Source organism: Rana temporaria, chromosome 7 (genome assembly GCF_905171775.1).
Source record: "Rana temporaria chromosome 7, aRanTem1.1, whole genome shotgun sequence".
NCBI lineage: Eukaryota > Metazoa > Chordata > Amphibia > Anura > Ranidae > Rana > Rana temporaria.
The window spans coordinates 89,036,291-89,064,137 of record NC_053495.1 but is presented as its reverse complement, the minus strand read 5'-3'; the positions used below and the strand labels follow the sequence as shown (position 1 = coordinate 89,064,137).

The window sequence follows — 27,847 nt, the reverse complement described above, 5'->3', positions numbered from 1 at the left end:
GGAGTCGATGCGCTCAGTAGTAGCAGCGCTCCATCAGGGGGATTTCCTAGCGTCCTTGGACATCAAGGGCGCGTACCTGCATAACCCCATATGTGCAAAACACCAGAGATTTCTGCGTTTTGCGATCGGAGAGGACCACTTTCAATTTGTGGCCATCCCGTTCGGCACCTCAGGTTTTTACCAAGGTGCTCGCCCCGACTCTGGCCCTGCTGCGGCAGCGCAGGATCGCTATCGTGGGATACCTGGATGACCTTCTTCTGAGGGCTTCCTCAAGCTCAGAGTTAGAAGAGGACGTGTCTATCACCTGTCAGACCCTCCAAAAATTCGGTTGGCTGCTGAATATCCAGAAGTCAGTACTGGTACCGTCTCAGCGACTGGAGTATCTGGGGTTGGTCCTGGATTCCTCGGAGGCGAGAGTTTTCCTCCCAGCGGAGAAACTGCAGACTCTGCAATCTGCGGTGCAGCGGTTGGTGACCCAGAAATGGTTGTCGCTTCGCTTTTGCATGAGAGTACTGGGTCTGATGGTGGCCTCTTTCGAGTCAGTCCCGTATGCCTAATTCCACACTCGAGTGTTACAGAAGGAGATTCTGTCACGTTGGAACAAGCTTCCTTCGTCTCTGGATTACCAGATTCGGGTGAGTCGACTGACCAAGTCCTCCCTAGTGTGGTGGCTGACATCTTCGGTACTCAGGAACGGGAAATCGTTCCTGCCGTGTCACTGGACACAAGGAGGAGTCCCGTCTTCCGATCAATGTACTGGAGCTCCGAGCGATCAAGTTGTGTCTCTCCAAGTGGTCTCTGGGTCTGCAAGGCCGACCGGCCAGAATCCAGTCCGACAACGCCACGGCCGTGGCATACGTCAATCATCAGGGGGGCACACGAAGCTTGGCTGCATCGACGGAGGTCGCGCACATCCTCCGGTGGGCCGAAAGCTACGTTCCAGCTCTGTCGGCGGTGTACATTCCGGGGGTGCTGAATTGGCAAGCCGACCATCTAAGTCGCCAAAGGCTAGACCAAGGAGAATGGTCGCTACACCCGGAGGTGTTTCAGACTCTGTGCCAAAAATGGGGCACTCCCGACGTGGACCTTCTAGCGTCCCATCTCAATCGGAAGGTGTCACGATTTGTGACCAGATCGAGGGACCCGTGGGCGGACGCGTCAGACACGTTGGTAGCGCCTTGGGGTCACTACCGTCTAATATACGCCTTCCCTCCCCTGCAGCTTCTTCCTCGCCTGCTACGCAGGGTGGAAGCCGAGGGGATACCAACAATCCTGATCGCCCCGGATTGGCCGCGCCATCCCTGGTACGTTGACCTAGTGCGTCTGGTGGCAGACGTTCCCTGGCGTCTACCCCTGAGAGAAGACCTTCTGTCGCAAGGTCCTATCTTTCACCCTGCTTCTGTCACAAGGTCCTATCTTTCACCCTGCTTTACACAGTCGCTGGCTTTGACGGCGTGGCTGTTGAGAGCCAGGTGTTGAAGGACCGAGGCCTGTCGGGCCCGGTGATTTCTACCATGCTACGAGCACGGAAGTCCACTTCACGGAAGATTTACCATCGTACACGGAGGGCCTACATCTCTGTGTGAAGAGATGAAGTGGCACTCCCGTACATACATGGTGTCCTGAATTCTGCTGTTCTTACAGCGTGGAGTGGATCAGGCTCTCGCCTTATGTATGGTGAAGAGTCAGATCTCGGCTCTAGTTGTCTACTTTCAGCGACCCTTGGCGTCGCACTCCCTAGTGCTTACGTTTGTGCAGGGCGTCTGGCATGTGGCCCCTCCTGTGGGTCCTCCCCTACCTCCATGGGACTTGAATTTAGTTCTTTCGGCGCTTCAAGAAGCTCCGTTTGAGGACATTCAGTAGATCCCCTTGTTGACTCTGTCTCAGAAGGTGTTTTTTCTGATGGCAATTACTTTGGTCAGACGAGTATCTGAACTGGCGGCCTTGTCTTGCAAGGTTCCCTACTTAGTCATCCATAAGGATAAGGTAGTGCTGCGGCCACAGCCATCATTCCTTCCAAAGGTTGTTTCGGGCTTTCACATTAATGAGGACATTGTTCTTCCATCCTTATGTCCTCAGCCGAAAAACCCGAATGAGGCCACTTTGCATTCCTTGGACGTGGTTCGAGCCCTACGGGTGTACTTGTCTGCTACGGCTCCGTTTCGAAGGTCGGACTCACTGTTCGTGTCGGTGGCTGGTCCTAAAAAAGGTCTGGCGGTCTCGTCGGCCACCATTTCTAGGTGGATCAGACAGGTCGTGCTCCAGTCCTATGCCCTAAAGGGGCGGGCGCCTCCCTTTCAGGTCACGGCGCATTGGACCAGGGCGATTGGTGCCTCTTGGGCTTTCCGTCATCAAGCATCTGTCTTACAGGTATGTAAGGCGACGACCTGGTCGTCAATCCACACCTTCTCAAAATTTTACAAGGTGCATGTGAGTGCATCTTTGGATGCCCCATTTGGCCGCAAGGTTTTACAAGCGGCAGTTTAAGGTTGAAGTTCCTCCGTTGAGGAACTCTGGTTTGTTTGGGGTGAAGCCTGGTTTGCTGTGTTTTTTTCCCACCCCTCAAAATTTTTGACACTGCTTGGGGACGTCCCTAAGGTCAATGCTGCTGTGTCCATCCATGAACGGAAGAGAAAATAGGATTTTTGTACTCACCGTAAAATCACCCTCCCCTCCTTTGTTTGTACTGCTTGTCTACGAACTGAGGCTGGATGCTTCCAGAGAGTGGGATGTACCCGGGGGACACGCCCCAAGGGAAGTGCTGTACTGAGAGAAGTGTTTTTAACACTTAAAGTGCTGTTTTTTTCTGCCTAGTCTCTTCTAGAAGAAAGGTATATAACCCTAAGGTCAATGCTGCTGTGTCCGTCCATGAACTCAGAGAAATGGATTTTACGGTGAGTAATATCCAATATAGATTTTTCGATCTCCTCGATTTTTGGTACTTTAGCTTTCCCTAAGAAAAAGAAGAATTAATTTATTATTGCCTTTTTCTCTCCTATCTGCCAGCCCTTTTGTTCCACTGAGTAGAGCTCCTCGTAGTAGTTTTTAAATGCGTCTGCTATGTCCTTTGTAGTATACACCATTGCCTTGTTCTTCTCTTTTTATATATATATATATGTGTATATATGTATATGTGTGTGTGTGTGTGTGTATATATGTGTATATATATATATATATATATATATATATATATATATATATATATATATATATATATATATATATATATATATATATATATATATATATATATTATAAATTCCTGGTTTTCTATTTTTGTACCATTTTTGCTAAATGCTTACTCGATTTATTTCCCCTATATATACCTTTCTCTGGCGATACTGTTTAAAGTTTTTTTTTAATCTCTCTTTACGCTCTTCTCTTTTTAGTACTATTTTGTGGTATTGCTCTTGTTGTCCCTGTTGTTTTTTTTTTTTTTTTTTTTTTTCCAAAGATTTTTATTGAGTTTTCAAACAGTAACAAGTGCACTCAAATCTGATACTCGCGGGCGCAGCCGCTACATATAACACAGGAGAAGGAAAAATAACAATAACACATTTGAGAGTAATGCATAGTGGTCGAGGGCAATATCAAGTACAATAAACAGCAATAACCATTAGACCGTGTGAGCCAGGGATCCGGTAGGAAGTGGCTATGAACTTCTCTTGTGCCTACTACAGTGTACCTGAATGCGGGCGAAGCGTATCCATGGGAGTAGGTGTGCATACCGGTCATTCCCTGGGCAGTTTGCCGATAAGGGTAGTTAACTATAGACAGGTGATCGCCCAACTTCATAGTCGTTGCTCCGGGGGGGGGGGGGGGGGTCCCTAATGCTTGGGGGGAGGATGGAAGGGGTGCGTGCTCCGCCACAGCTCTGCGGGGGGGGGGGGGAAGCGGGGTCACAAGGTCAGGGTTGTCAGGGACACACCTTCTGGTATTCGGCAGTTGAAGTGAAGTGCCTCCAACAGACCCATGTCTCATTGAACCTTGTAGGGTTGTCAGTCGCTTGATGGATTAGGTCCTCCATCTCCATTATCTTTTGGATTCGGTGGAACCAGTCCGCGAGGGAAGGAGGATGCGGGGAGAGCCATTTTAGTGGGATGCACATCCGTGCAGCATTTACCATGTGCATAGCCAGGGATCGATTATATCCCCTCGGTAGCGTATGGGCGTGATGCAGGAGATATTGCGCGGGCGTGAATTCTAGATTTTCCGTCGTTACGTGTGCAATGTGCTTGGGGACCTCCGTCCAGTAGGGTTGGAGAGTGGGGCATGTCCACCAAATGTGGAGAAAGGAGCCCATCTCCAGGTGGCACCTCCAGCAGACCTTCGGTAGTGTGGGATCAATCCTGTGAAGTTTGAGCGGGGTTTTGTACCACCTGGAGAGGAGCTTGTATGCGTTCTCCTGTGTTTGGACGTTAACCGAGCCTTTGTGGGCCCGCCTGTAAATAGATTCCCATTCCTCCCCCGTAAGGTCGAGTGCCAGGTCACTCTACCACTGTTGGTTGGCCCAATGAGTTTTGGAGGAGTGCGTGGAGAACAAGAGACCATATATGACGGAAATCGGATGCCGTTGTGGTCCCTTGGTGGCGCAGAGGCTCTCGAAGGGGGAGCAGGGCCTAGACCATTGGTGGCTCGGGGCTGTCTTGTCCAAGAAATGTCGAATTTGAAGGTAAGTCCAAAATGGGAACTCGTCCTTGTTGGTTTTGGCGGGCAGTTCCGCTTGGAGCAGTAGTCTGCCCGAAACAAAGAACTGACCAGCCTGCACCGTCTCGTGTGGCCAGCCGTCAGACAGGAAAGCAGGGTGCATGCCCGGAGGAAAGTCGGGGTTCAGTCTTAGGGGGGTCAAGGGGCCGCATCGGTCCGACAGTTTGTGTTTGGTGCATGCCTCACGGAAGGCTCGTAGGGAAGGGAGCATGAGGGGGATGGTCCTGGCATTCGGGCGGAGTGTTAGCCTGTGAGACCCACGGCAGGTGGGACAGTGGAATGGGGGAAAATTACTGTTCTATCCCCACCCAGTTTTTTCTCTCCCCATTGGCGGCCCAGTCAACTATTCTAGTGAGGCCACAGGCCAGATGATATCTATGTAGGTCCGGGAGTCCCAGGCCACCCTGCATTTTAGGGACCGTGAGTTTTGCATAGCTCAAGCGCGGGCGGGCGCCATGCCACACAAAGTCCGCGCAGGCTGACCTGTAGGATGAGAAGAAAGCTGTGGGGAGCCTGATGGGGATCGCTTGCATGGTATACAGTAGCCGAGGGAGAACATTCATTTTGATTACCGCGATCCTGCCGAACCACGACAGAGGTTTCGGGGACCACCCCTTCAGGTCGTGTAACACAACCCGAAGCAGTGAGGAGTAGTTAAGGGGGTACAGGTCTGAGAGGGAGGCGGGAAGTTGGATTCCCAGATACTTAATGGCCTTGGCATTCCATTTAAAGGGGAAATTTAGTTGGCAGAGGTCGCATAGTGATCGGGGCAGAGAGATGTTTAGGGCAGATGACTTGGAGAGGTTGATTTGGAGATTGGACAGGGTCCTAAACTCTTGCAGGGTCTATCATGAGATTAGGGATAGTCGTGAGTCTTAAGAAATAAGAGAATGTCATCCGCGAACGCGGCAAGTTTGTAGGCGCGATTCTTAATGTCGATGCCCTTGATCCCTGTTTTTTATGCTCTTGTTCAGCTTTGAATATTTCCCCGATCAGAGTATTTAATTTATTACATCTCTCTTTTTTCTTCCTGGCTCCCTCCGAAATCAGAATCCCTCTAATGTAGGCCTTGTGTGCCTCCCATAGGGTGGCTCCTGATACCCCCTTAGTGTCGTTTATCAGGAAATATTGGTCTAGTTCCTTTTTAACCCTTTCTAATCCCTCCTCTTCTCGGAGTAGTTCTTCGTTGAGTCGCCAGGAATAATGTTTTTGATGTCCCAGGGTCTCCATTTTCATACTTATAGGGGCATGGTCCGAGTGCGATACAATTTCTATTCTTGTCTCTATTACCCTCTCCAATAATCTGTGATCCACCAAGATATAGTCAATCCTAGAATACGTCCCGTGCACAGGGGAGTAAAACATATAATCCTGTATTTTTGGGTGCATTATCCTCCAGATATCAACCATCTGGTTACTAAACATTTTTTGTTTTTATCTTTTTCAACTGTGCGTTATTAGTCCCATGTGCCCGGGACGTACTGTCCGTTTCCGGGTTCATGCAGAAGTTCAAGTCTCCCATCAAAATCACATGTCCTGAGCTAAAATCTTTCAATTTTCCCATTATTCCGTTGACATATTTAATGGGGTTTACATTGGGTGCATAGACATTTTCCAAAGTGCACTCCATATCCCCTAGTTTTCCTTTTAGGAAGAGCTATCTTCCTTCCGTATCCGTCATCCTTGCTTCCAATGTGAACCGCATTTCCTTAGAGAAACCTATTGCAACTCCCCTTGCTTGCTTTGAAATTGTATCTCCATAGTACCAGATCGGAAACTTGGAGGAGTATAATCTGACATTTGATTCCAGAGTAAGGTGAGTCTCTTGTAGGAAGACCACGTCTGCTCTGTACAGTTTAATCTCTCTTAAAATCTTATGCTTCTTAAGGGGGTTATTTAGGCCTCTGACGTTATAGGACATAAACTTTATTGCTGTCATCTCGTCCTATATATATATTTTTTTTTTTTTGCTAATACCTTAGGTCTTCCTACGATAAAAATTTTCTTTACTTTCTTGAGGAATCTGTGAGGTAAAATGCCCTTTTCCTCCCTCCCCCTTTGGCCCTTTCCTGGTCTCAGAACCTTTTGGTGGTCTCCTCCACTTTCACCACCGTTCTCCTATGTCGGGGTGTAGCTCCTCCACGCCACCCTCCACCAAGGAGTACTACTTTTACATGGGAAAATCTGCCTTCAATATAGTGAGTGCCCATCTCCAGCATGTGCTGTCTTCCATCTATATCCTACCCCTAACACTCATACCTCACGTCCCAGTATCTATGCCAGCAATGAGATGGTCTCTTCAGCACACAGATCTTACTTTCCTATACCCTGTATAATGTAAAAAGAGAGGAGCACTAGATGCATCTAACAAAGGAAAATGTTTACACCCTTAGTAAGTATAATACCTGTTATCTCTTCAGTGCACTCCACACCCACTGAAGGTTTTTATTTTTTTTCCTATATACTGTATTAATGGACATTGATAAAAACATTTACACCAAGTTGATCTTCTTTATATATTTACAAAATGTTACACTATTGAACACTAAACTATCCCTTTGTGTCATGCTTTTTGTTTTTCAGGAATCCCTTGGTAAAATCTGTGGTGCACATGTGCAGAGCCATGCAAATGTCTGTATTGGGAAAGACTGATAGTTCACAAAACGCTTTCTCTCAGTGTGAGAAAGCCAGCACCTTCCTATGGAATAGTCTGAATATGAGTAGTACATGCAATAATGATCTAAATAAGGTGAATTACACTTCCTGTATTTTGCTGCATTAAGTATTGCCCGGTGTTCCGGGCAAAAAAAAAAATTAAAAGCCAGCAGCTACACATACTGCTGGCTTTTAATAAATTGGAGACTTGCCTTTCCTGGTGTCCCTCGATGTCGGCACCACAGCTGATGTTTCCCTGATGTCGGGTGCTGCGGTCACCATTGCGGGTAAGGGAACCCAGCAGTGTAGCCTTTTGGCTTCACGCCAGGGACCCTACTGCGCATGCGCAAGGCTCGCTCCTCTCTCCTATTAGCCCGGCGGCTAGGGGAGGAGGAGGGAACCCTGCGGTAACGTCGCAGCCAGACTCCCGGAAGTGGGGAAGGATACCTGTCTTTGACAGGTATCCTGTCCCCCCTCCTCCTGAAAGGTGCCAATTGTGGCAACGGAGGGGGGAGAAATCCGATGAGCGGAAGTTCCACTTTAGGGTGGAACTCCGCTTTAAGGCTACATTCACACCGATATATTAGGCCAGTGTGACTTGCAGTGTCAGGAATCTTGAGATTCTCGCTGAAGATTTCTGCCACTGCAAATCACACTGGCCTACATTGCCAGCATGAATGTAGCCTTAAAGGAGTTCTCTGACCTAAAACTTTTAACCCCCGCTGTGCCCGGGCTGTAAAACTATACAAAATAAACTTTCACTTACCTGCCTACGATCCCCCTTTGTTCCGATATCGCCGTCCCGTTCTCCGGTCCCGGTCTCTTCCGCTTCCTGCGTGTCGGTGACTCATAGTGCGCTCAGCCTATCAGCGGCCGCAGCAATGTCCGTCGCGGCCTGCTGATAGGCTGAGCGCACTATGAGTCACCGACGCGCAGGAAGCGGAAGAGACCGGGACCGGAGAACTGGACGGCGATATCGGAACAACGGGGGATCGTAGGCAGGTAAGTGAAAGTTTATTTTGTATAGTTTTACAGCCCGGGCACAGCGGGGGTTAAAAGTTTTAGGTCAGAGAACTCCTTTAAGCAGAACGAAACCCATGGGTTTAATGGTCTTCCAAATTGGATACAATGAAGGCATGCCGCAAATGATTGTCACGTTTGCTTGTGCTCTAATCTATCATGTGTAACGTGGCAACTGCAGATCAGAGACCAAGGTTGCAACTTTCTTGCTATAAAGGACAGGAAGGGTAAAGTGATTGTAAAGGCAGAAGGTTATTTATCTTGATGCATTCTATGCATTAAGATAAAAGAACCTTATGGGTGTAGCACCCCCTCTGATACTTACCTGAGCCCATCTTTAGTCAGCGATGTTGTACTCGGCTGCCAGGGAATCTCCTCATTGGCTGAGACAGCAGCCGAGTCCCATTCGCAGCCAGTGAGGGGAGAGAGAGGGAGGGCGGTGCCTAGTCTGTGCTCCATGTCTGAATGGACACATGGAGCTGCGGCTCGGCTCATGTGCCCCCATAGCAAGCTGCTTGCTGTGGGGGCACTTGTCAGGAGGGAGAGGCCAGGAGAGCTGAAGAGGGACCCAAGAAGAGGATCTGGGCTGCTCTATGCAAAACCAACTGCACAGGTAAGTATAACATGTTTGTTATTTTTAATCAAAATAAAACAAGACTTTAGTAGCACTTTAAAGGAGTTGTAAAGGTAATTTTTTTCCCCCTAACTGGCTTCCTTTACCTTAGTGCAGTCCTCCTTCACTTACCTCACCCTTCGATTTAAAAGCAAAATGTCCTAATTTCTTCTGATAAATCCTCACTTCCTGTTTTTCTGTCTGTAACTACACACAGTAATGTGAGGCTTTCTCCCTGGTGTGGAGAAAGCCTCTTGAGGGGGCAAACAGGAGTGTCAGGAGGCCCACTAACACACAGCTCCTTTCTCTATCTGCAAAGTAGAGTGTCCTGACCCTCCTGCTCGCCCCCTCCCCCTCAAGAGGCATTCTCCACACCAGGGAGAAAGCCTTGCATTACTGTGTGGAGTTACAGGCAGAAGAAAAGGAAGTGAGGAATTCTCAGAGGAAATAAGGACATTTAAAAGCAAAATCGAAGGATGAGGTAAGTGAAGGAGGACTGCAATAGGGTAAAGGAAGCTATTTAGAGAAAACATTTTTTACCTTTACAACACCTTTTACGTTCCTGCTTTAAATACATTTTGGTATATTCATATGTGGAGTAATTCTGTTTTGTGAAGTTTTGGTATACAAGTTTTGACTTTCCTTTTGACCTTGGTGTCACTGTAGTGCATTGTTGTTGCATTGCATGTCATTATTGTCTGTGCAATGTTTCTTCAGTGCAGTATGGAGGCCCCAGCTATATCATCGTACCTAAAGGATATGCAAAGCTTAAACATTTACTTCTCTTTTGGTCTGTTAAATATGTGTAACTTGTGGTCATCTATACAAAGATAATATATAGTAGGTATGTGTACCTTGTGGTCATCTATACAAAGCTAATATAGTAGGTATGTGTACCTTGTGGTCATGTATACAAAGCTAATATAGTAGGTATGTTTACCTTGTGGTCATCTGTACAAGGCTAATGTTATTGCAAAAATCCAGTCTGTACTGTGAAACGTATAGTTGTGAAGAACAAATTAAGGATACCGGTGGCAGCACTTAATGTATTGGGTTGGGTCTCAAGATAGCCAAAGAGTCAATGGGGCCATAAATGAACACAATGTTTTTATTCGTTTAATGAACAAAATAATGAGTAAAATAATAAAAGTAATGATAAAATGAGCCAACAATACCACTTACCGGTCCCAAGGGCGTTGAAAGGTTAACATCATCTGGAAGGCTAAACTGTACAGCATGGAAGGATGCCAGTGCCCATACTATGCTGAGTGGAGACCTGGTTCCGGGAAGGGGCTCAAAGGCCGGAGTCAGAGACACGGGCATGTGTAAGGTGATGCTGCCGCAAATCAATATGGACTATGACAAAGTGCATGCGTGCGAAACGCCTTGCCACGGCAACAGACGAGCTTGCGTTCCGCGCTGGTTCTTGGGCTTCCACCTCGTTCACACTTCCAGCTCGCAGCGTCCGTCATCCAGACATGCCAGCCACATACACGGCTTCCGGCTCTGGGTCCTGGTCGTTTGTCCTCCTTCATCGTTATTGGCATTTGTAAGGCAGGGTTACTGGATTTCTGCAGAATCCTTGGTGGCACTACACTTTTTCTGCCATTCACGGCTGTGTCACCTTACACACGCTCGTGTCCGACTCCGGCCTTTGAGCCCCTTCGCCATACTAGGGGCCAGATTCACAAAGAGATACGATGGTGTATCTCCTGATACACCGTCGTATCTCTGACTTACATTGGTCCTATCTATGCGTCTGATTCATAGAATCAGTTACGCATAGATATGGCTAAGATCCGACAGTGTTACACTGTCGGATCTTATTTTCAATTTGAAAATGGCGCCGGGGGCGTTCCCGCTAATTTACGTTGAATAATATGTAAATCAGCGAGATACGCAAATTCACGAACGTACGCGGACCCGACGCAGTGTTCTTACGTCGTTTCCGTAGCGGCTTTCCCGGCGTATACTTACCCCTGCCTTCGATGAGGCGCAGCCAATGTTAAGTATAGCCGGCGTTCCCGCGTCGAATTTGAATTTTTTAACGTCGTTTGCGTAAGTCGTTCTCGAATACGGACGGACGTCGTTTACGTAAGCGTCGAAACCACTGACGTCCTAGCGATGTCAGTGGGAGCAATGCACGCCGGGAAATTTTGCGGACGGCGCATGCGCATTTAAATTGGCGCGGGAACGCGCCTGATTTAAATAGTACACTCCCCCTAGCCGCGGAATTTGAATTCCGCTGGGGGATTTGCGATCCGCCGCCGCAAGTTTGGAGGTAAGTGGTTTGTGAATTACCCACTTGCCTCCCCAAACTTGTGGGAGCGGATCTTAAATCAGGTAGATCGAGCGGATCTATAGATCCGCTGATCTACGTGAATCTGGCCCTAGGTCTCCACGCAGCACAACATGGACACTGGCACCCCTCCTTTACAGGCTAGCCTTCCAGATGATGCTAACTTTCTAACACCCTTGGGACCTCAAGTGGTATCGTTGGCTCATTTTATCATTACTTTTATTATTTTATTCATTATTTTGTTGTATTTGTTTATGGCCTCACTGACTTTTTGGCTTGATATCTAATCTATTGAGTGCTGTCCACCAGTATCCTTCTTTTATACCGCATCTCCATATGTTTTTGGTCATATAACCTTTTTTCTGGTTGCATGATCTACAGTTTTAGCGCTCAAGGAACTATGGTATTTTTTTGTGAGGAACAACTTGGCATTTCTGGATGGGCTTTCTGTTTTTAAACCAAAACTACATCTTGTGGAAGTTTATAGGGTTCTAAAATAAAAATTTACTACTGCAAGGGCAAAACAATGAGTAACGGTAATATTATTCTGAGTGCACAGATTCGTTTTTTTTATGTATGTGACCAACATCTTTGAGCCAATTGGCCATAACATTATGACCATTGACAAGTGACTAACCGATTTTGTCATTACAATGGTATCTGAAAGTGGGTAGGATATATTAGGCAGCAAGTAAGGATGTAGTCCTTGAGGTCCATGTGTTAAAAGCAGAAAAAAATGGGAATGCGTAAGGATCTAAGCCACTTTGACAAGGGCAAAGTTGAAATGGCTAGACTGGGTCAGAGAATCTTCAAAACTGCAGCTTTTGACAGATGTTCCCAATCTGCAGTCATCAGGACCTACCAAAAGTGGTCCAAGGAAGGAAAAAATGGCAAACGTGCGACAGGATTATGTGTGGCCAAAGCTCATTGATGCATGTGGGGAGCAAAGGCTGACCTGTGTAGTCTGATCTAATAGAAGAGCTACTGTAGCTCGACTTCCTGGAGAAGTTTATGCTGGTTCTGATGGAAAGGTGCTAGAAGACACAGTGCATCGTTGTGTATGGGGCTGCCTAGCTGCAGACCAGTCAGGGTGCCCATGCTGACCCGTGTTCACAACCAAAAGTGCTTACCTTGCGCAAGCCTGGACCATGGAGCAATGAAAGAAGCTGGTCTGGCCTATTGAATTCTAAGAATGGCTTAAGGAAAATGTGTTTGAAGTGTTAACTTGTCTCAGATTCTCCAGTTGTCAGTCTAGTTGAGTCTGTGGAATGTGCTGGAAAAAAAATAGCTGTGCATAGAGACTAGGGATGTCCCGATACCGAGCATTTCCCTGATACTTTGTACTGGGGGGGGGATGCTCCGATGCTTCACCCGATTCCTGGGGCAGTCGGGGTGATCTGGTGCGGCAGGGGAGTTGCAATGCACTGATTCTGCCCCCTTTTCACTTGTTTGGTTAAAGTTATACAGCAGTGATCGTTGCTTGTAACTCCCCCAAAGCCGCACGCGATCCGTGCATGTCTCCCCCCCCCGTGGCTGTCTCCCACCCCCCCTCCGCGCTGTCATCCCCCCCTTCCCGTGCTGTCTTCCCCCTCCCGTGCTCTCCCCCCCCCCCCCGTGCTGTCTTCCCTGCCCCCCCCCCCCCAGTGCTGTCTTCCGTTCACCCCCCCCCTCCCGTGCTGTCTTCCCTCCCCCCCCCGGGCTGTCTTCCCCTCCCGCCCCGTGCTGTGCTGTCTTCCCCTCCCCCCGTGCTGTCTTCCCCTCCCCCCGTGCTGTCTCCCCCCCCCCCCCCCCGTGCTGTCTTCCCCTCCCCCCCGTGCTGTCTTCCCCTCCCCCCCCGTGCTGTCTTCCCCCCCCCCCCGTGCTGTCTTCCCCCCCCGTGCTGTCTTCCCCTCCCCCCGTGCTCTGTTTCCCCTCCCCCCGTGTGTTTTCCCCTCCCCCGTGCTGTTTTTCCCCTCCCCCCGTGCTGTTTTCCCCTCCCCCCGTGCTGTCTTCCCCTCCCCCCCCCCCCCGCCCCCCTCCCCCCCCCTGTCTTCCCCTCCCCCCCCCTCTGTTTTCCCCCCCCCCCCGTGCTGTCTTCCCCCCCCCCCCGTGCTGTCTTCCCCCCCCCCCCCCCCGTGCTGTCTTCCCCTCCCCCCCCTGTGCTGTCTTCCCCCCCGTGCTGTCTTCCCCTCCCCCCCCGTGCTGTCTTCCCCTCCCCCCCGTGCTGTCTTCCCCTCCCCCCCCCCGTGCTGTCTTCCCCCCCCCCCGTGCTGTCTTCCCCTCCCCCCCCCCGTGCTGTCCCCCCCCCCCCCCGCTGTCTTCCCCTCCCCCCCCCCGTGCTGTCTTCCCCTCCCCCCTCCGTGCTGTCTTCCCCCCCCCCTCCGTGCTGTCTTCCCCCCCCCCTCCGTGCTGTCTTCCCCTCCCCCCCCTCCGTGCTGTCTTCTCCTCCCCCCCCTCCGTGCTGTCTTCCCCTCCCCCCCCTCCGTGCTGTCTTCCCCTCCCCCCCCTCCGCGCTGTCTTCCCCTCCCCCCCTCCGCGCTGTCTTCCCCTCCCCCCCCTCCGCGCTGTCCTGTCCTCCCCTCCCCCCTCCACGCTGTCCTGTCCTCCCCTCCCCCCTCCGCGCTGTCCTGTCCTCCCCTCCCCCCCTCCGCGCTGTCCTGTCCTCCCCTCCCCCCCTCCGCGCTGTCCTGTCCTCCCCCCCCCCCCCCCTCCGCGCTGTCCTGTCCTCCCTCCCCCCCCCCTCCGCGCTGTCCTGTCCTTCCCCCCTCCGCGCTGTCCTTTCCCTCTTCATTCTGTACTACCCCCCCCCTCCGCGCTGTCCTGTCCCCCCCCCCTCCGCGCTGTCCTTTCCCTCTTCATGCTGTACTACCCCCCCCCCCTCCGCGCTGTCCTTTCCCTCTTCATGCTGTACTCCCCCCCCCCCCCCCCCCCCCCCCCGTCAATTTGTCAGGATGGAGAGCAGGGGTAGGAGACGCTAAACCCGGCTCCTACCTTTTTCCGAATGAACCTGTGTTTTTAGTTTTTGAATGGAGAGGAGCTTCTCTCCATTCATTTTAGCTGAGGCTGCAGAGAAAGGGACTGGGGAATCTGTGTCCTTAGTCCCTTTCTCTGTCTTAAAGGGGAGATGTCAGGAGTCTGTTAAGACCCCTGATATCTCACCAAAGACCCCCAACAGGGCTGATTATAAAAAATAAAAAAAATTGCAATAAATAAAAAATAATAATTAAAATGTAAATAAAAAAAAACACACTGACAATCCACTATCTCTCCATCCCCCACCCCCCCAAAAAAAAAAATAAAAAAAAAAAAAATACTGCCACTGTCACATGACATACCGTATAAAAAAAAGTATCGGTACTTGTACTCAGTCTCAATGTGGTATCGGGACAACCCTAATAGACACACCATGTCACAGCTTACAGGATTGAAGTATCTGCTACTGCTATTATGGCTGATCAGTGTGTGTGCGCACACATACAGTGGCAAGAAAAGTATGTGCACCCCTTTTGCATTAACTGGCTTTCTGTAGTAATTTGTCATAAAAAGTGATCTCATCTACTGTAAATCACAATAGACAAACCTATTGTGCTTACGCTGATAACAAACAATTCTAATTTCTTGTATCTTTATTGAACACAGCCAATAAACATTCATAGTGCTGGAGGAAAATAAGTGAACCCATAGGCGAATTACTTCAACGGAAGCTAATTGGAGTCAGTAGTTTGCACACCTGGAGTCCAATTATTGAAATTGGTTTTGAGGTATGCTTTTAAAACTCTCCAGTATGGTGCAAAATGGGCACAGCACACCAACATAAAAAAACATTGTCCCAGTGTTGAAACATGGCATTTGGAAACCCCTAAATCTATTATTCGCCTAAAATCTTGTATATTCTTTGATGTGTTCATGTCATTACAAAAATTGTATACTGCAATAGTGGAGCGTATAAGCAGCCATGCAGATGCTCATTGACCGAGTGAGAATCCTAAGTGTGCTTGAAGCCTTTTATCTCCTTTTTGTCTTTTAGGTAATACAGCTTCTAGTTTGTGATCTGTTACTGTCCATGCGAACCTCTTTATGGCAGAAACAGGCATCTGGGGAAACGATTCATGCCTCCAAATCTGTTCTCACAGGGTTCCAGAGGGATCTCAGCAGCCTTCGTAGGCTTGCTTTAACCTTTAAACCTGCTCAGTGCAAGGTAAGTTGTAATATTTAGCAGAATATAAATAAACTACACAGGTCAGAGTCGGCCCTGTTGTATAAAAAAGAAAATCAGCAGCATTTTAAGACATGGGCAACAGGAAAAATAAGTACAGTGTATACTGTAGATGTTTTTTTACACAGAATTGTCTTTATATAAAGTAACTCTGTAGTGGCAGGATCACTTTAAAACTCGAGCTCAGGATCGTCTTACTGTTGCAATATATGTTTGATCTCTGTACTTTCAGCACTGTTTTTTTGCCCATTTTGCTTATAGACATTACTTTGTATTGCCATATATAGTTCTCATTTAGTAGCTGTGGCTTTATAGCTTCTCTCATGCTCTGCTTGTAAGTCCAGGGCACCTGGAGGAAGTTCCTCCTATATGGCTGTGTCATTTTCTTTAACTACATGTCCCATAATGCTTTGGGACTGTAGTTTTAAGACAGTTTGGGGCATTACTGTGGGTGGTGAAAGAGGAGTAACAAATTCTGTTATCGTGGCCACAGCCCTGCATTACATTGCATCAGTGGGTGTTCATATTTGCATACCATTTAGATTTGTAGCTCCCCTAATAACTACTGCAGTGAATGGAAAAATAATCACACTGCAGGAATGTTTGTTTTGCGGCATGCAGAAGAGTTTGCTGGTGCAGTTTGCCTTCTGGTAGCCTAAAACAGGCAGGACTGCATGAAAATTTTGCATGAAAGCAGGGCTCGGGAGGTAGACGTGACTGAATGGGTTTGGATGCTAATTTCTATCTATTCAATCCTGCCCAGCATTATTAACGGGGAAGGTATTGACATAATCTCTGTAGTTTCAATGACTATAGAAGTAAAGTCAAAACAAGTGTTACTGCGAGAAGTGGCTGTGTGACACTAAAGCAGCATATAGATCAGTTAAATTTTTTATTTTTTTTCTTCAATCCAGTTTGAATGAAAAAACGTACCTGATTTCCTCCAGCCACACATTTGAGGTGGATGAAGGAATCCTCCCTGCCTGAGCCACTGTATTCTGACAGTGGGGAGACCTCCATCAGAATACACTGCTCAGCAATGCAGGCTACAGCCTGCAGCACTGATCAGGGGAGAAAATATGACCCATACATGGATTAAAATTTGTCCCGTCCCTGCTGAACCGGCCGAATTTCGATCCATGTATGGTCAGCTTTGCTGTGAACCAGACACAATCTGAGACTTGAGTGGAGGGAATACAGCCTCACTGGCAAACATGCACATGGTCATCTCATTGAGTTTATCACCTGCTATGTGCTGAGTGGATCGACAGAAGTGACATGTGCAAAATGAATAGATAGGAGAGAGCAGCCAGGAGCCACACTAGATGCTTTGGATTAAAACCGAACCATACCACATGTGTAAAAAAAACAAAAAAAAAAAAACAAAGTTGGAGTTCTGCTTAAAGGATAAAGAAACTCAAATGAACATTTTTTTTTTTTTTTTTTGTTAATCCTAGTTGTTCCTACATGAAGCTACAGTTAGACTGATGGCTGGTGCAAGTCCTACCCGCACACACCAGCTTTTGCAACACAGCTTGCAGAAACGGCCTCCAAACATCAGCAAGCCAGGTAAGCTTGAACATTACTGTTTTTTATTGGCAGCTCTACAGAAGTGTTAATATCGCCAATATTGCTCATAATACATGCCGATTAAACCGTGATAAAGGTGCAGCGTTTTAAAATAACAGCAAATTAAAATATCCACTGTAAATTATGTGCATAAAAACATGAAAGTGAAAATCGCACACAAATGCATAAATAAACCAATATGTCCTTTTAACTCCAGAAAAGTCCACGTATTGCTTCCGTTATCCAAAAAAGGGGACACCACAGGCATCTGAGGGTAAGACCGCACTTACCAGCTCACTGGCTGCCAATGCAGCAAGTCATGCATTGGAAATTAACAATCTCAGCTTCCACTCTGGACATCCAGCTCCATTTAATCATCTGAGGTTCTCTGACTGTAGCAGCAGCCCACCACTGGGGGGAGATTTGGAAAAACCTACAGCACCAATAGATGGAAAAGAAGCACTCGCTCCAAAGAGCCAAATATCAAAAGAGCTCACATTATAGTGTAATTTTTTACTGATGTGAAAAAAAGGATTTCTACCACAAGGGCAGAAAAAAAACACTGCGCTAACAAATACAATAAAGAAAAATAAACCACACGTGAATGTGAATAGCTGCCAGTACCAATTACTCAAAGTACCAAAGTAAAATAAAACAATTAAAACCAAAAAGTACAGCGCTAAAAAATATATATTGACCACCAAAAATAATTGAAAAATAAATAGGTGAATTAAACTGTGAAAAAAAGAGAACTGTGATGTTAAAAAAAAGTCCAAGAAATATATTCCACGTCCACATAAATGAAAAAGGTTCATGGATAATAGTGTCTAAATGAATTGAGAAAGAAATCCTCCACCGAAAGGGACACCCGATAAATAAAGATGCAGTCTCCTTACCAGATGGAAAGACCGGTATTGTAGCGGTCTTATGGGGCCCAGGGATGTTTAAAAGTCTTCCCAAAAAGACTACCTCTGAAGCTGGAACAATTTCAAACTGTATGCGTGCCACCAATGAATATCACTTCAGGCTCCCATGCAATGAAAAAATGATGGGAAACCACATAGTGTGAAACCGTTTACATTGAGGGTTTTTAATAAGATAAAGATGTGCACTTACAATTAGTTGAAAACAGTAGAGCGTGTAAAACAGTAGAGCGTGTAAATAAATGGAGTGGTGTCTCCTCTGTGTTTCCTCCATCTGCTCACACTCCTTTGCCGTGTATCTTCTTGTAGAGTGTGATGACATCAAAAGCTGGCCACACCTACGCGTTTCGTCACAAACAGGACGTCGTCAGGGATTGGCTGCTGGCTGTGCGTCATCACTAGGTTCCTTAAATAGCCCTAAACCTCCATTTTGATTTGAGGGCGGCTTTCACAAAGGACCTTCGGAAGAAGGGCAAACAAACGTCCACGTATTAACGTGCGTCGTATGGAAGGTATAGCAGACTTAGGGAGGAAACATTTTTGTAAATGGAATAGACAAGATGACTGCCATCTTGTGGGGAAAAAGGAGAGCGGTCATAAATGGAACTTAGAGCAATAACGGAGGAAGCACCAGAGAAGGAACGCCGTATAAATCCACATACATTATATAATATACTCAACTTAATGTCAAATTTATAACATTAAAAAGTAGTAAATTAAAAACTGATGATTGTTAAAAATTAATATAAATAGATAAAATAATCTATTAATAGAAAAACTGCTATAAATTAATGTAGTACACGGGACATATTCTAAGCATTATTTAAAAAACAATTGATGTCCCAATCTACATTTAACCCATATGGAACAAAAGACTTCATATTAAAAATCCATTGAGTCTCAAGTTTAGAGATGGAACGAATTTTATTGGTACCCCTCCAATGCGGACATAATTTCTCAATGGGTAAAAAAAAGGGTGCCCTTAATATTCTTAGCATGACATTTCGCATAATGTTTGGACAGGTTATGCTTAGAAAAACCCCGCCCAACTTTGCCTACATGCTCCTCTAGTCTAACGTGAAGGGCCCTTTTGGTCCTACCGATATATTGTTCAGAACAGGGACATTGTATAAGATATACAACGTGTTCGCTAGAAAAGGTAATGAAAGAATCTATATTATATGTTTCTTTATCGTACATCACGGGACACAGAGAAGCATAGTAATTACTATGTGGGTTATAGAGAGTACCTTCAGGTGTGGACACTGGCACGCCCTTAAGGCAAGAAGTTCCCTCCCCTATATAACCCCTCCCATACCGGGAGTGCCTCAGTTTTTTGCCAGTGTCTAAGGTGTTGGTCACGAGTGAACATGTGCTCCAAGGAGCTCCACTGGAGGGATCCATATTGGATGTAAAAAGCCTCCATGAAATCCGGATCCGTCCAAAGTGCTTCTGAGCCAAAGTGGACGGTACCCGGGCCCCGGTTAAGAAGAACGGGGTTTGGCCTGTAATGCTTCTCTTTGAGAGCTGGATCCTGGTTATTCAGTACTTTGGTCAATTTCCTAATACCAAAAGTTTACTGACAGGGTGCGATATGGGTCCAGGGGTGTGGTGTTCCTGTCCATGGACCCCGGTCCCTGAAGGTCTATAGACGCTGCTCTCCGTGATGGGTGAAGATTGGACTGTCTGTTTTGCAGAGTCCTGCAGCGTTGGATCAGGTAAGTGAAGGTGCTTCAGGACTTGGTCCTAGGAGTAACCTTCCTTTATTTGAGCCATTATGTTTGCCTAAAGCTAACTGTCTGTGCTCCTCCTATATGGTCCTGTGTGTTGTGGGGAGGAGGGGTATCTCTAGTCAGGTAGTTAGCCCCTCCTGTGCAGGTTAAAAGCAGAAAAAAGTTGTCCAAAATGTTTGGCTTCACTTGGCTTACCTGGTTCTCACATGGAGCTGTGGTGTTCCATCCTCATGCATGGCGCGTAGCGTCATGCGCGCGCGACATTGATGTGTCTTAGGCGCACGCGCGCGCACAAATGAATTTTTTGTACGCTGCTTCGATGCGCACGAATGTGCGCGGCGTGCTCCGTGAGATGCGTGTGACGACATGTGCGCGCGTGCGGCTACGTGTGCGCGCGTAGCCTCGTGGTGCACGCCTAGCAGCGGCGCGCGCAGGGGGTCTATCTCAGCTGTTCTCTATGAGACTTGAGATTACAGGACAGAGCAGGTCAGGTGATACACCTAGTCCTTATATGCTCCAGTCCACCTAACTGGTTCTGGCTGACGGTGGACACAGAGATCTTGTGCACATACTTCAGTATTTAGTACTAGTGGTGGACAGTGACATTTGCTTAAGGCGCTTAGTGGGCTCTGCACCTTGCCAACCATCAAATAGCAGCGTCAGTGCTGGTCTATAGGTTCGCAAGTAGTTGCAACTATTGTGAGTACCTCAGCTTTATCATGGCTAAAGGCTCAGGGACTAGAAGCAAAAAAGCAAAGGGATCGCCATCTGGCTCAGAGGATCTCGGGCATGCTCCTGCGGCTGCTTCCTCTCCTGAAAAATTGAAGGAGGCCCAGGGTGAACCATCAGGGCTGTCAGATGCCTGTTCTGCCCTTGTCCCACTTGCTCCAGTTTTTGTGACACAGGAGGCTCTGGCCTCAGCTATGGGGGGTTTGGAGCAGAGATTAGCGACCTTGATTGCATCCTCTCTCTCAAGGGAAAAACGCACAAGGTCCCCCTCTCCCTCTGAGGAGTCCCTCGATTTGGGGCATGCATCCTCAGAAGAGGTTGATTTACCCTCTGGAGATCTGGCAGAAGGTCAGCTGGAAGTAGTGGACTCTGAGGATTCCACTTTGGGAGAACCCTTTTCGGCGTCGCAATCCGAAAAATTGTTGGTCCAGTCCCTCACTGAGATGGTCCGTTCGGCCTTCAAGTTGCCACTTTCAGAGCCAGCTTCAAGTGCAGTCTCATCTTTAGGCTCCTTAAAAGCTCCTCAAGCTAATTATTCCTTCCCGGTTCACCCCCTGCTGGAAGGGCTTATCTACAAGGATTGGGAACATCCAGATAGATATTTTCTTCCTCCTAAGAAGTTTTCGGTTTTATACCCCATGGAGGAACAATTCACTAAAAAATGGGGCATCCCCAAGGTTGACGCAGCTGTGTCCTGCGTAAACAAATCTTTGACCTGTCCAGTAGACAATGTTCTGGTATTCAAAGATCCGACAGACAAGAGATTAGAGACTTTATTAAAAACCTCTTTTGCTTCGGCGAGAGGAATAACCCAGCCTGCAATTGCGGCTATTGGGATTTGCCAGGCCTTGAAGGACCAGTTTAAAGGGGTCTTAAAGGAATTGCCGGCACAACAGGCCCAGAATTTGGCTGAGTTTCCCAGAGCATTATGTTTTGCCATAGATGCTATTAAGGACTCCATTCAGCAGTCCTCACGTCTCACTCTCTCGCTAGTTCATATGCGCAGGTTACTCTGGCTGAAGAACTGGTCTGCTGAAGCCCCGTGTAAAAAATTACTGGCGGGGTTTCCCTTTCATGGAGAGCGTTTGTTTGGGGAAGATCTGGATAATTACATTCAGAAAATTTCCAGTGGCAAAAGTACACTGTTGCCAGTAAAGAAAAGGTTTAGGGGTCCCCCCTCCTTTAAGAGATCCTCCTCTCCTATCCCTAGTACTTCCGGTACCAGGCAGTTCCGACGGCCTCCTGGACGATTCAATGCAGGTGGGAAGCCACAGGGCCAGCCTCAGGCTTCCAAAAAGCCTTGGAACCGTAAGCCACAGGCCAAGCCAGCAACTAAGTCAGCATTATGAAGGTTCTCCCCCACTCAGCCGGGTGGGGGGAAGGCTTCAGCTGTTTGCGGAGGCTTGGCTAGACAGGATCCAAGACAGGTGGGTCCTCTCTACGGTCTCCGGGGGCTACAAGCTGGAGTTGAGCGAATTTCCTCCGCCGCGCTTCTTAACCTCGAACGTCCCAAAGGACCTCGACAAAAGAAGGTCCTTCGCATTGGCCTTAGATCATCTGTTATCCCAAGGGGTAATCAGAGAGCTGCCAGTGGAAGAACAAGGTTTGGGGTTTTATTCCAATCTCTTCACCGTCCCCAAACCAAACGGGGATGTAAGACCCATCCTGGACCTCAAGGCCTTAAACAAGTTCCTAAGGGTCCAATCATTCCGGATGGAATCGATCAGGTCGGTGGTGGCCTCCCTGCAAGGAGGGGAACTACTAGCGTCCATCGATATAAAGGACGCATACTTGCACGTTCCTATCTTTCTCGACCATCAGAAGCTGCTTCGCTTCGCGGTAAATCAGCGCCACTTCCAATTCGTGGCCTTACCTTTTGGTCTGGCCACCGCTCCTCGTGTTTTCACGAAAGTATTGGCTCCACTGTTAGCCTATCTAAGGTCTCAAGGCATATCCATAGTAGCCTATCTAGACGACCTATTGGTAGTAGACCGGTCAGTGGCCGATCTAAACTCAGCGGTACACAGAACCGTAAAATTTCTGGAATCCATGGGTTGGGTTCTCAACCTGGACAAATCAGCCTTAATGCCTGTGCAAAGGCTCGAATATTTGGGTCTACTCATAGACACAAAGCTAAAAAGGGTCTTCCTGCCCCAAAGGAAGTTCGAAGCTTTAAGAGAACTAGTTCAACTAGTCAAAGCAAAGCGTCAGCCTCCCATTCGCCTCTGTATGAGGTTACTGGGAAAGATGGTAGCCTCGTTCGAGGCCGTCCCATTTGCGCAGTTCCACTCAAGGGAGCTTCAACATGCCATTCTGTCCGCTTGGAACAAAAAGGTTCAAGCCTTGGATCTCCCTATGTCTCTCTCCCGGTCAGTCCGGCAGAGCCTTTGTTGGTGGCTGGTTCCCCGGAACCTGCTAAAGGGGAAGTCCTTTGTTCCCGTGACATGGCAGGTTGTGACCACGGACGCCAGTCTGCTAGGCTGGGGTGCAGTCCTGGGAGGTTTGTCTCTCCAGGGGAAATGGTCAGCCTCCGAGAGGTCTCTACCCATAAATCTGCTGGAAATTCGAGCAGTCTATCTAGCCCTGTCAGCTTGGTCAGACAGGTTGAAGGGTCTTCCGGTCAGGATTCAATCAGACAATGTCACTGCCGTGGCATACATAAATCACCAGGGGGGCACAAGAAGTCGTGCAGCCCAAAGAGAGGTGAATCGAATCCTGACCTGGGCAGAGAAATATGTCCCATGCATATCTGCAGTGTTCATTCCGGGAATAGACAATTGGCGAGCAGACTACCTAAGCCGCCAACAGGTGCTTCCAGGGGAATGGACTCTTCACCCCGACATCTTCCAGAGCATTTGTCAGAGGTGGGGAACACCAGATGTCGATCTCTTTGCATCGAGGTTCAATGCAAGGGTGGGCAACTTTCTGTCCCGGACAAGGGATCCACTTGCTTACGGCACGGATGCACTGGTGTTCCAATGGGACCAGTTCTCCCTAATGTATGCGTTTCCTCCGTTGCAATTATTACCCCGTCTTCTTCGCAGGGTAAAGTCGGAAGGAAGACCAGTGATTCTGGTGGCTCCAGCGTGGCCCAGAAGGGCCTGGTTCGCGGACATTGTAAGGATGTCCGTGGGGCAACCGTGGTCCCTTCCGCTTCGGCCAGACCTATTGTCCCAGGGGCCAATATTCCATCCTTCCTTACCGTCTCTCAATTTGACGGTTTGGCTATTGAGTCCCATATCTTAAAGAAAAGGGGTCTCTCTAATGCGGTGGCATCTACTTTGATTAATGCCAGAAAACCGGCATCCAGACTTATCTATTACCGAGTTTGGAAATCTTATGTGGCCTGGTGCGAGACCAGGGGTTGGCATCCCCGGAGGTATCTCATTGGCAGAATTCTGGAGTTTCTGCAGTTAGGGGCAGACATGAAGTTGGCCCTAAGCACCATTAAGGGCCAGATCTCGGCCTTATCGATTTTTTTCCAAAGGCCACTAGCTACACATTCCCTGATTAAAACCTTTTTGCAAGGTATGATCCGGCTTAGTCCACCAGTCAAGATTCCCTTGTGTCCATGGGATCTGAATCTGGTCCTTTCTGTCTTACAAAATATAAAGAAAAATGTGGCGCCAATAAAAACACAAATGCCCTGTAAGGCAGTATCAGACTCAACAAAATCAATGAGACTTGGACAGTGAGTACATATGAAGAGATCAAGGAGACTCCCCCACAATCAGGTGAGTACCCGGATCAATAAATCGTGAATAATGAGTGTATCGACTCAAACCACATTTCCAATCAACAGGGAAGTGAAATCCACAATGTAAAAAACTGTGCACATGAATGAAAACAAGTAACTGTGATATTCATAAAGTGTCAAAGTAGAAAAGAACAATGGTTGTCATGAACCATGAAGTCCCATTTAGTGCATATAAATAATTTGTATGCATAAAGTTTATACAGTCCCAGGGAACATCAATCTTTATGGTAAACGGTGTATTATCTCCAGACAAAATCAGCAGTAGAAATAAATAAGTTGTACCCTTACCGGATGGAGTAGACCCACATCTCACCATATGGTGGGGGGTCTTCAAGGCTTGCGTAGGCCGATTGCCTTACAGGGGTAACTCTCCAGGCACTCCTAAAGCTCTTTTCCGGTAGGACCTTTCCACTCTGATTGAACCAGGGATCTGGAACTGGTGACAGTGATGATGATATTCCTGGAGGTAGTTGGAGTTCTCAGGGGATCCAGTGTACCAGTATAAATTAAAAAGAAAAGAAAAAACACCTCATCGCATAAAAAAAATTTATTAAAAATTTTCAAAAATAAGGATAAGCTCCCAAAAGTCTCAAATAAGGGATTCTCAATAAACCATTATCACACCAAAAAAGAAAGCAGCACTGCAAAAGCAATCTTGGCATCAAGGCACACACACTTCAGAGAAGGATAAAAGTAGCTGTGCGCAGTGTGGGATGGATATGATCAGATGCCCGACTGGTTTCGTATCAAAATACTTCTACTGGGGTGCATATCTGAATCATCTTCTCCCCCTGCGCTTTAAATACCATCTCTACTTACCCCCATAGGACCAGCACTCATCGTTAATGGCGTGCGTTCCAATTGCTGACATTTCCGGTAGGCGTGCGCTCCAGGCGCCCGGAAATGACATCTATTCAATCCAATGGTTAAAAAACCCCTGTCTTTCCTGTGTATGTTACAAGCGCTCCAGGCGCCCGGAAGTGACATCTCCTGTGTATCAGCCCATCAACATGATCTCCCCTCAGCTCCCCTCCCTTCCAGGAGGATGAGCCAATCAGCACCAGTCCCAGCATGTGTGAGTCTAGAGAGGCGGAGCGCATCATAGGCCGACGTTAGCCCCGCCCCCTCATGACACAGCTCCATAGTAAGGAGATATGCAGACGTTGTGCCCGTGTATAAACACAACCGCACCTGCAAATTAGTGCGTGGAGGAGGTTCATTGATCTATAATGGATCACAGGGCGATCAGTGGAGATGCAACAGGGAAAATATCAGAGGAAAAGGGAACATAAAGGATGGCTAGAACATAGAGACATGTATGGAGGGCCTCCTGGTGGTGGGAATTGGTAAATGAAATTACCATACCACCTATATTCATGGGCTGCTACATAACACAACTCTCATATGTAGGCGCCATCTAGTGGTCAAAAACGAAAATGATGAAAATAATGACCATTTAAATCGTCCCATATTATTAAGCTATTAATAATCTATGAAAATTAAAAATTACTTTTTGGATTGTAGATGGTGTCCTGGGAGTAGGTAGAAAAATGGAAAGATTATTCAAAAAACAGAAAAAAAATATATAGAAAAAATATACAGTGACTTATAAAATTCCAATATGTTAATACTGGTCATATAAATCAGGACTGGTTGATGAAGGAGTTGACGTCCCACTCCACATTAAGGCCGTGGGGGACGTAACTCTTCAATTGGTAGATCCAGAAGACCTCAAGCTTTGATACACCCCGAACACTGGGCTCACCTCTCCAGTGAGGAACGAAGTGGTCAATAACCTGAAAGGTCGTCCCCTCAATTCTTTTATTATGCTGTTCAAGAAAGTGCCTGGGTACAGTATGTTTTGTGCACCCCTTCTTGATTTTGGCTATGTGTTCCCCTACCCTTATGGTGAAACTTCTAATAGTGCGGCCCACATATTGTTTCCCACAATGACAGGTAATGAGATACACCACGTGTTTGGTGGCACACGTGGAAAATATTTTCATGGGGAATACAAAACCGGTTACTGATGATGTAAAGCTAACTGTTTTTCTCTTATTAGAATTATGTAAGCATACCTTACACTTTCTACAAGGGTGATAGCCTTTGGATAAAGGGAAAAAGGAAATTTTTCCTGGAGGGTCTGGTATATTTGGCGCAAGTTGATTTCTTAGAGGGACAGCCCCTCTATAAATCACACCTGCTTGTGCAGGAAGAACCGGTCCCAACAAGGGATCATTTTTCAAAACTGCCCAGTGTTTTTGAATGATACTTTTAATTTGTCTGTATTGGGTGGAAAAAGTGGTGAAGAACGAGTGTTTAAATTTGTTATCTTGTGCTATTTTAACCCTTTCCACAGTTAATGTGGACCTATCTACTGTAGAGATTTTCTTAATTTCTTCTTCTATGGCCAGCTTACAGTATCCCTTTTCCACAAACCTTTCTTTCAAAGTTTGTGCCTGGACCTTGAAATCATTTAAGTTAGAGCAGTTCCTTCTTAGTCTAAGCATCTGGCTACGGGGCACCGAGCCTAGCCAGGACGGGTGATGGCAACTGTCCTGTGGGATGAACCCGTTGCGGTCCGTGCTTTTGAAGTATGTCCTAGTTTTAAGTTGATGGTTTTCAACAAAGATTTCAAGGTCAAGGAAGTGTATACTTAAGGGACTCGCCTCATAAGAGAGACAAATCCCAACTTGATTGTCATTCAAGATAGTCATGAAGGTATCAAGGGAGGTACGATCCCCTTTCCATAGGAGGAGGATGTCGTCTATATATCGAGCCCACAGAACAATCTCAGGTCGCTCTAGAGCAGGGGTCTCCAAACTTTTTACTTCGAGGGCCACATTATATATTTTACAGATATTCGCGGGCCGAAAAAAAAAAAGAAGCCATTTATAAATTACTCCTCAGCTATGGAATAGAGCAGAATTTAAAAAAAGGCTGCCATTATCAGGGCTGGATGGTGCACCTGTATCCTCTGCCCGCACCTAAATGCCAGAGCCTCGTGCACCAGGGCCAAATATTAAGTGTGCATGAGGCCTTACATCAGTGTTCCCCATCAGAGCCCCCTCCACATCTACATCCCCACCAGAGCCCCCGCCATATCTACATCTCCATCAGAGCCCCCACCACATCCCCATCAGAGCCATCACCACATCCCCATCAGAGCCATCACCACATCCCCCATCAGAGCCATCACCACATCCCCCATCAGAGCCATCACCACATCCCCCATCAGAGCCATCACCACATCCCCCATCAGATCCATCACCACATCCCCCATCAGAGCCATCACCACATCCCCCATCAGAGCCATCACTACATCCCCCATCAGAGCCATCACCACATCCCCATCAGAGCCATCACCACCTCCCCATCAGAGCCATCACCACATCCCCCATCAGAGCCATCACCACATCCCCATCAGAGCCATCACCACCTCCCCATCAGAGCCATCACCACATCCCCCATCAGAGCCATCACCACATCCCCATCAGAGCCATCACCACCTCCCCATCAGAGCCATCACCACCTCCCCATCAGAGCCATCACCACATCCCCCATCAGAGCCATCACCACATCCCCATCAGAGCCATCACCACATCCCCATCAGAGCCATCACCACATCCCCCATCAGAGCCATCACC

General features: G+C 47.6%; 1 protein-coding gene across 4 annotated transcripts in view; it reads left to right on the top strand.

Moving 5' to 3' along the window:
* SREBF2 (sterol regulatory element binding transcription factor 2) overlaps window positions 1-27,847 on the top strand; it is a 156,872-nt gene that overhangs the window by 108,949 nt on the left and 20,076 nt on the right. For all 4 annotated transcript variants that reach the window (XM_040359628.1, XM_040359631.1, XM_040359629.1 and 1 more), the window contains 3 exons: window positions 7,291-7,456; window positions 15,301-15,471; window positions 16,947-17,058. In XM_040359628.1, coding sequence (XP_040215562.1) covers window positions 7,291-7,456; window positions 15,301-15,471; window positions 16,947-17,058 — 449 coding nt within the window. The remainder of the gene's footprint in view (window positions 1-7,290; window positions 7,457-15,300; window positions 15,472-16,946; window positions 17,059-27,847) is intronic.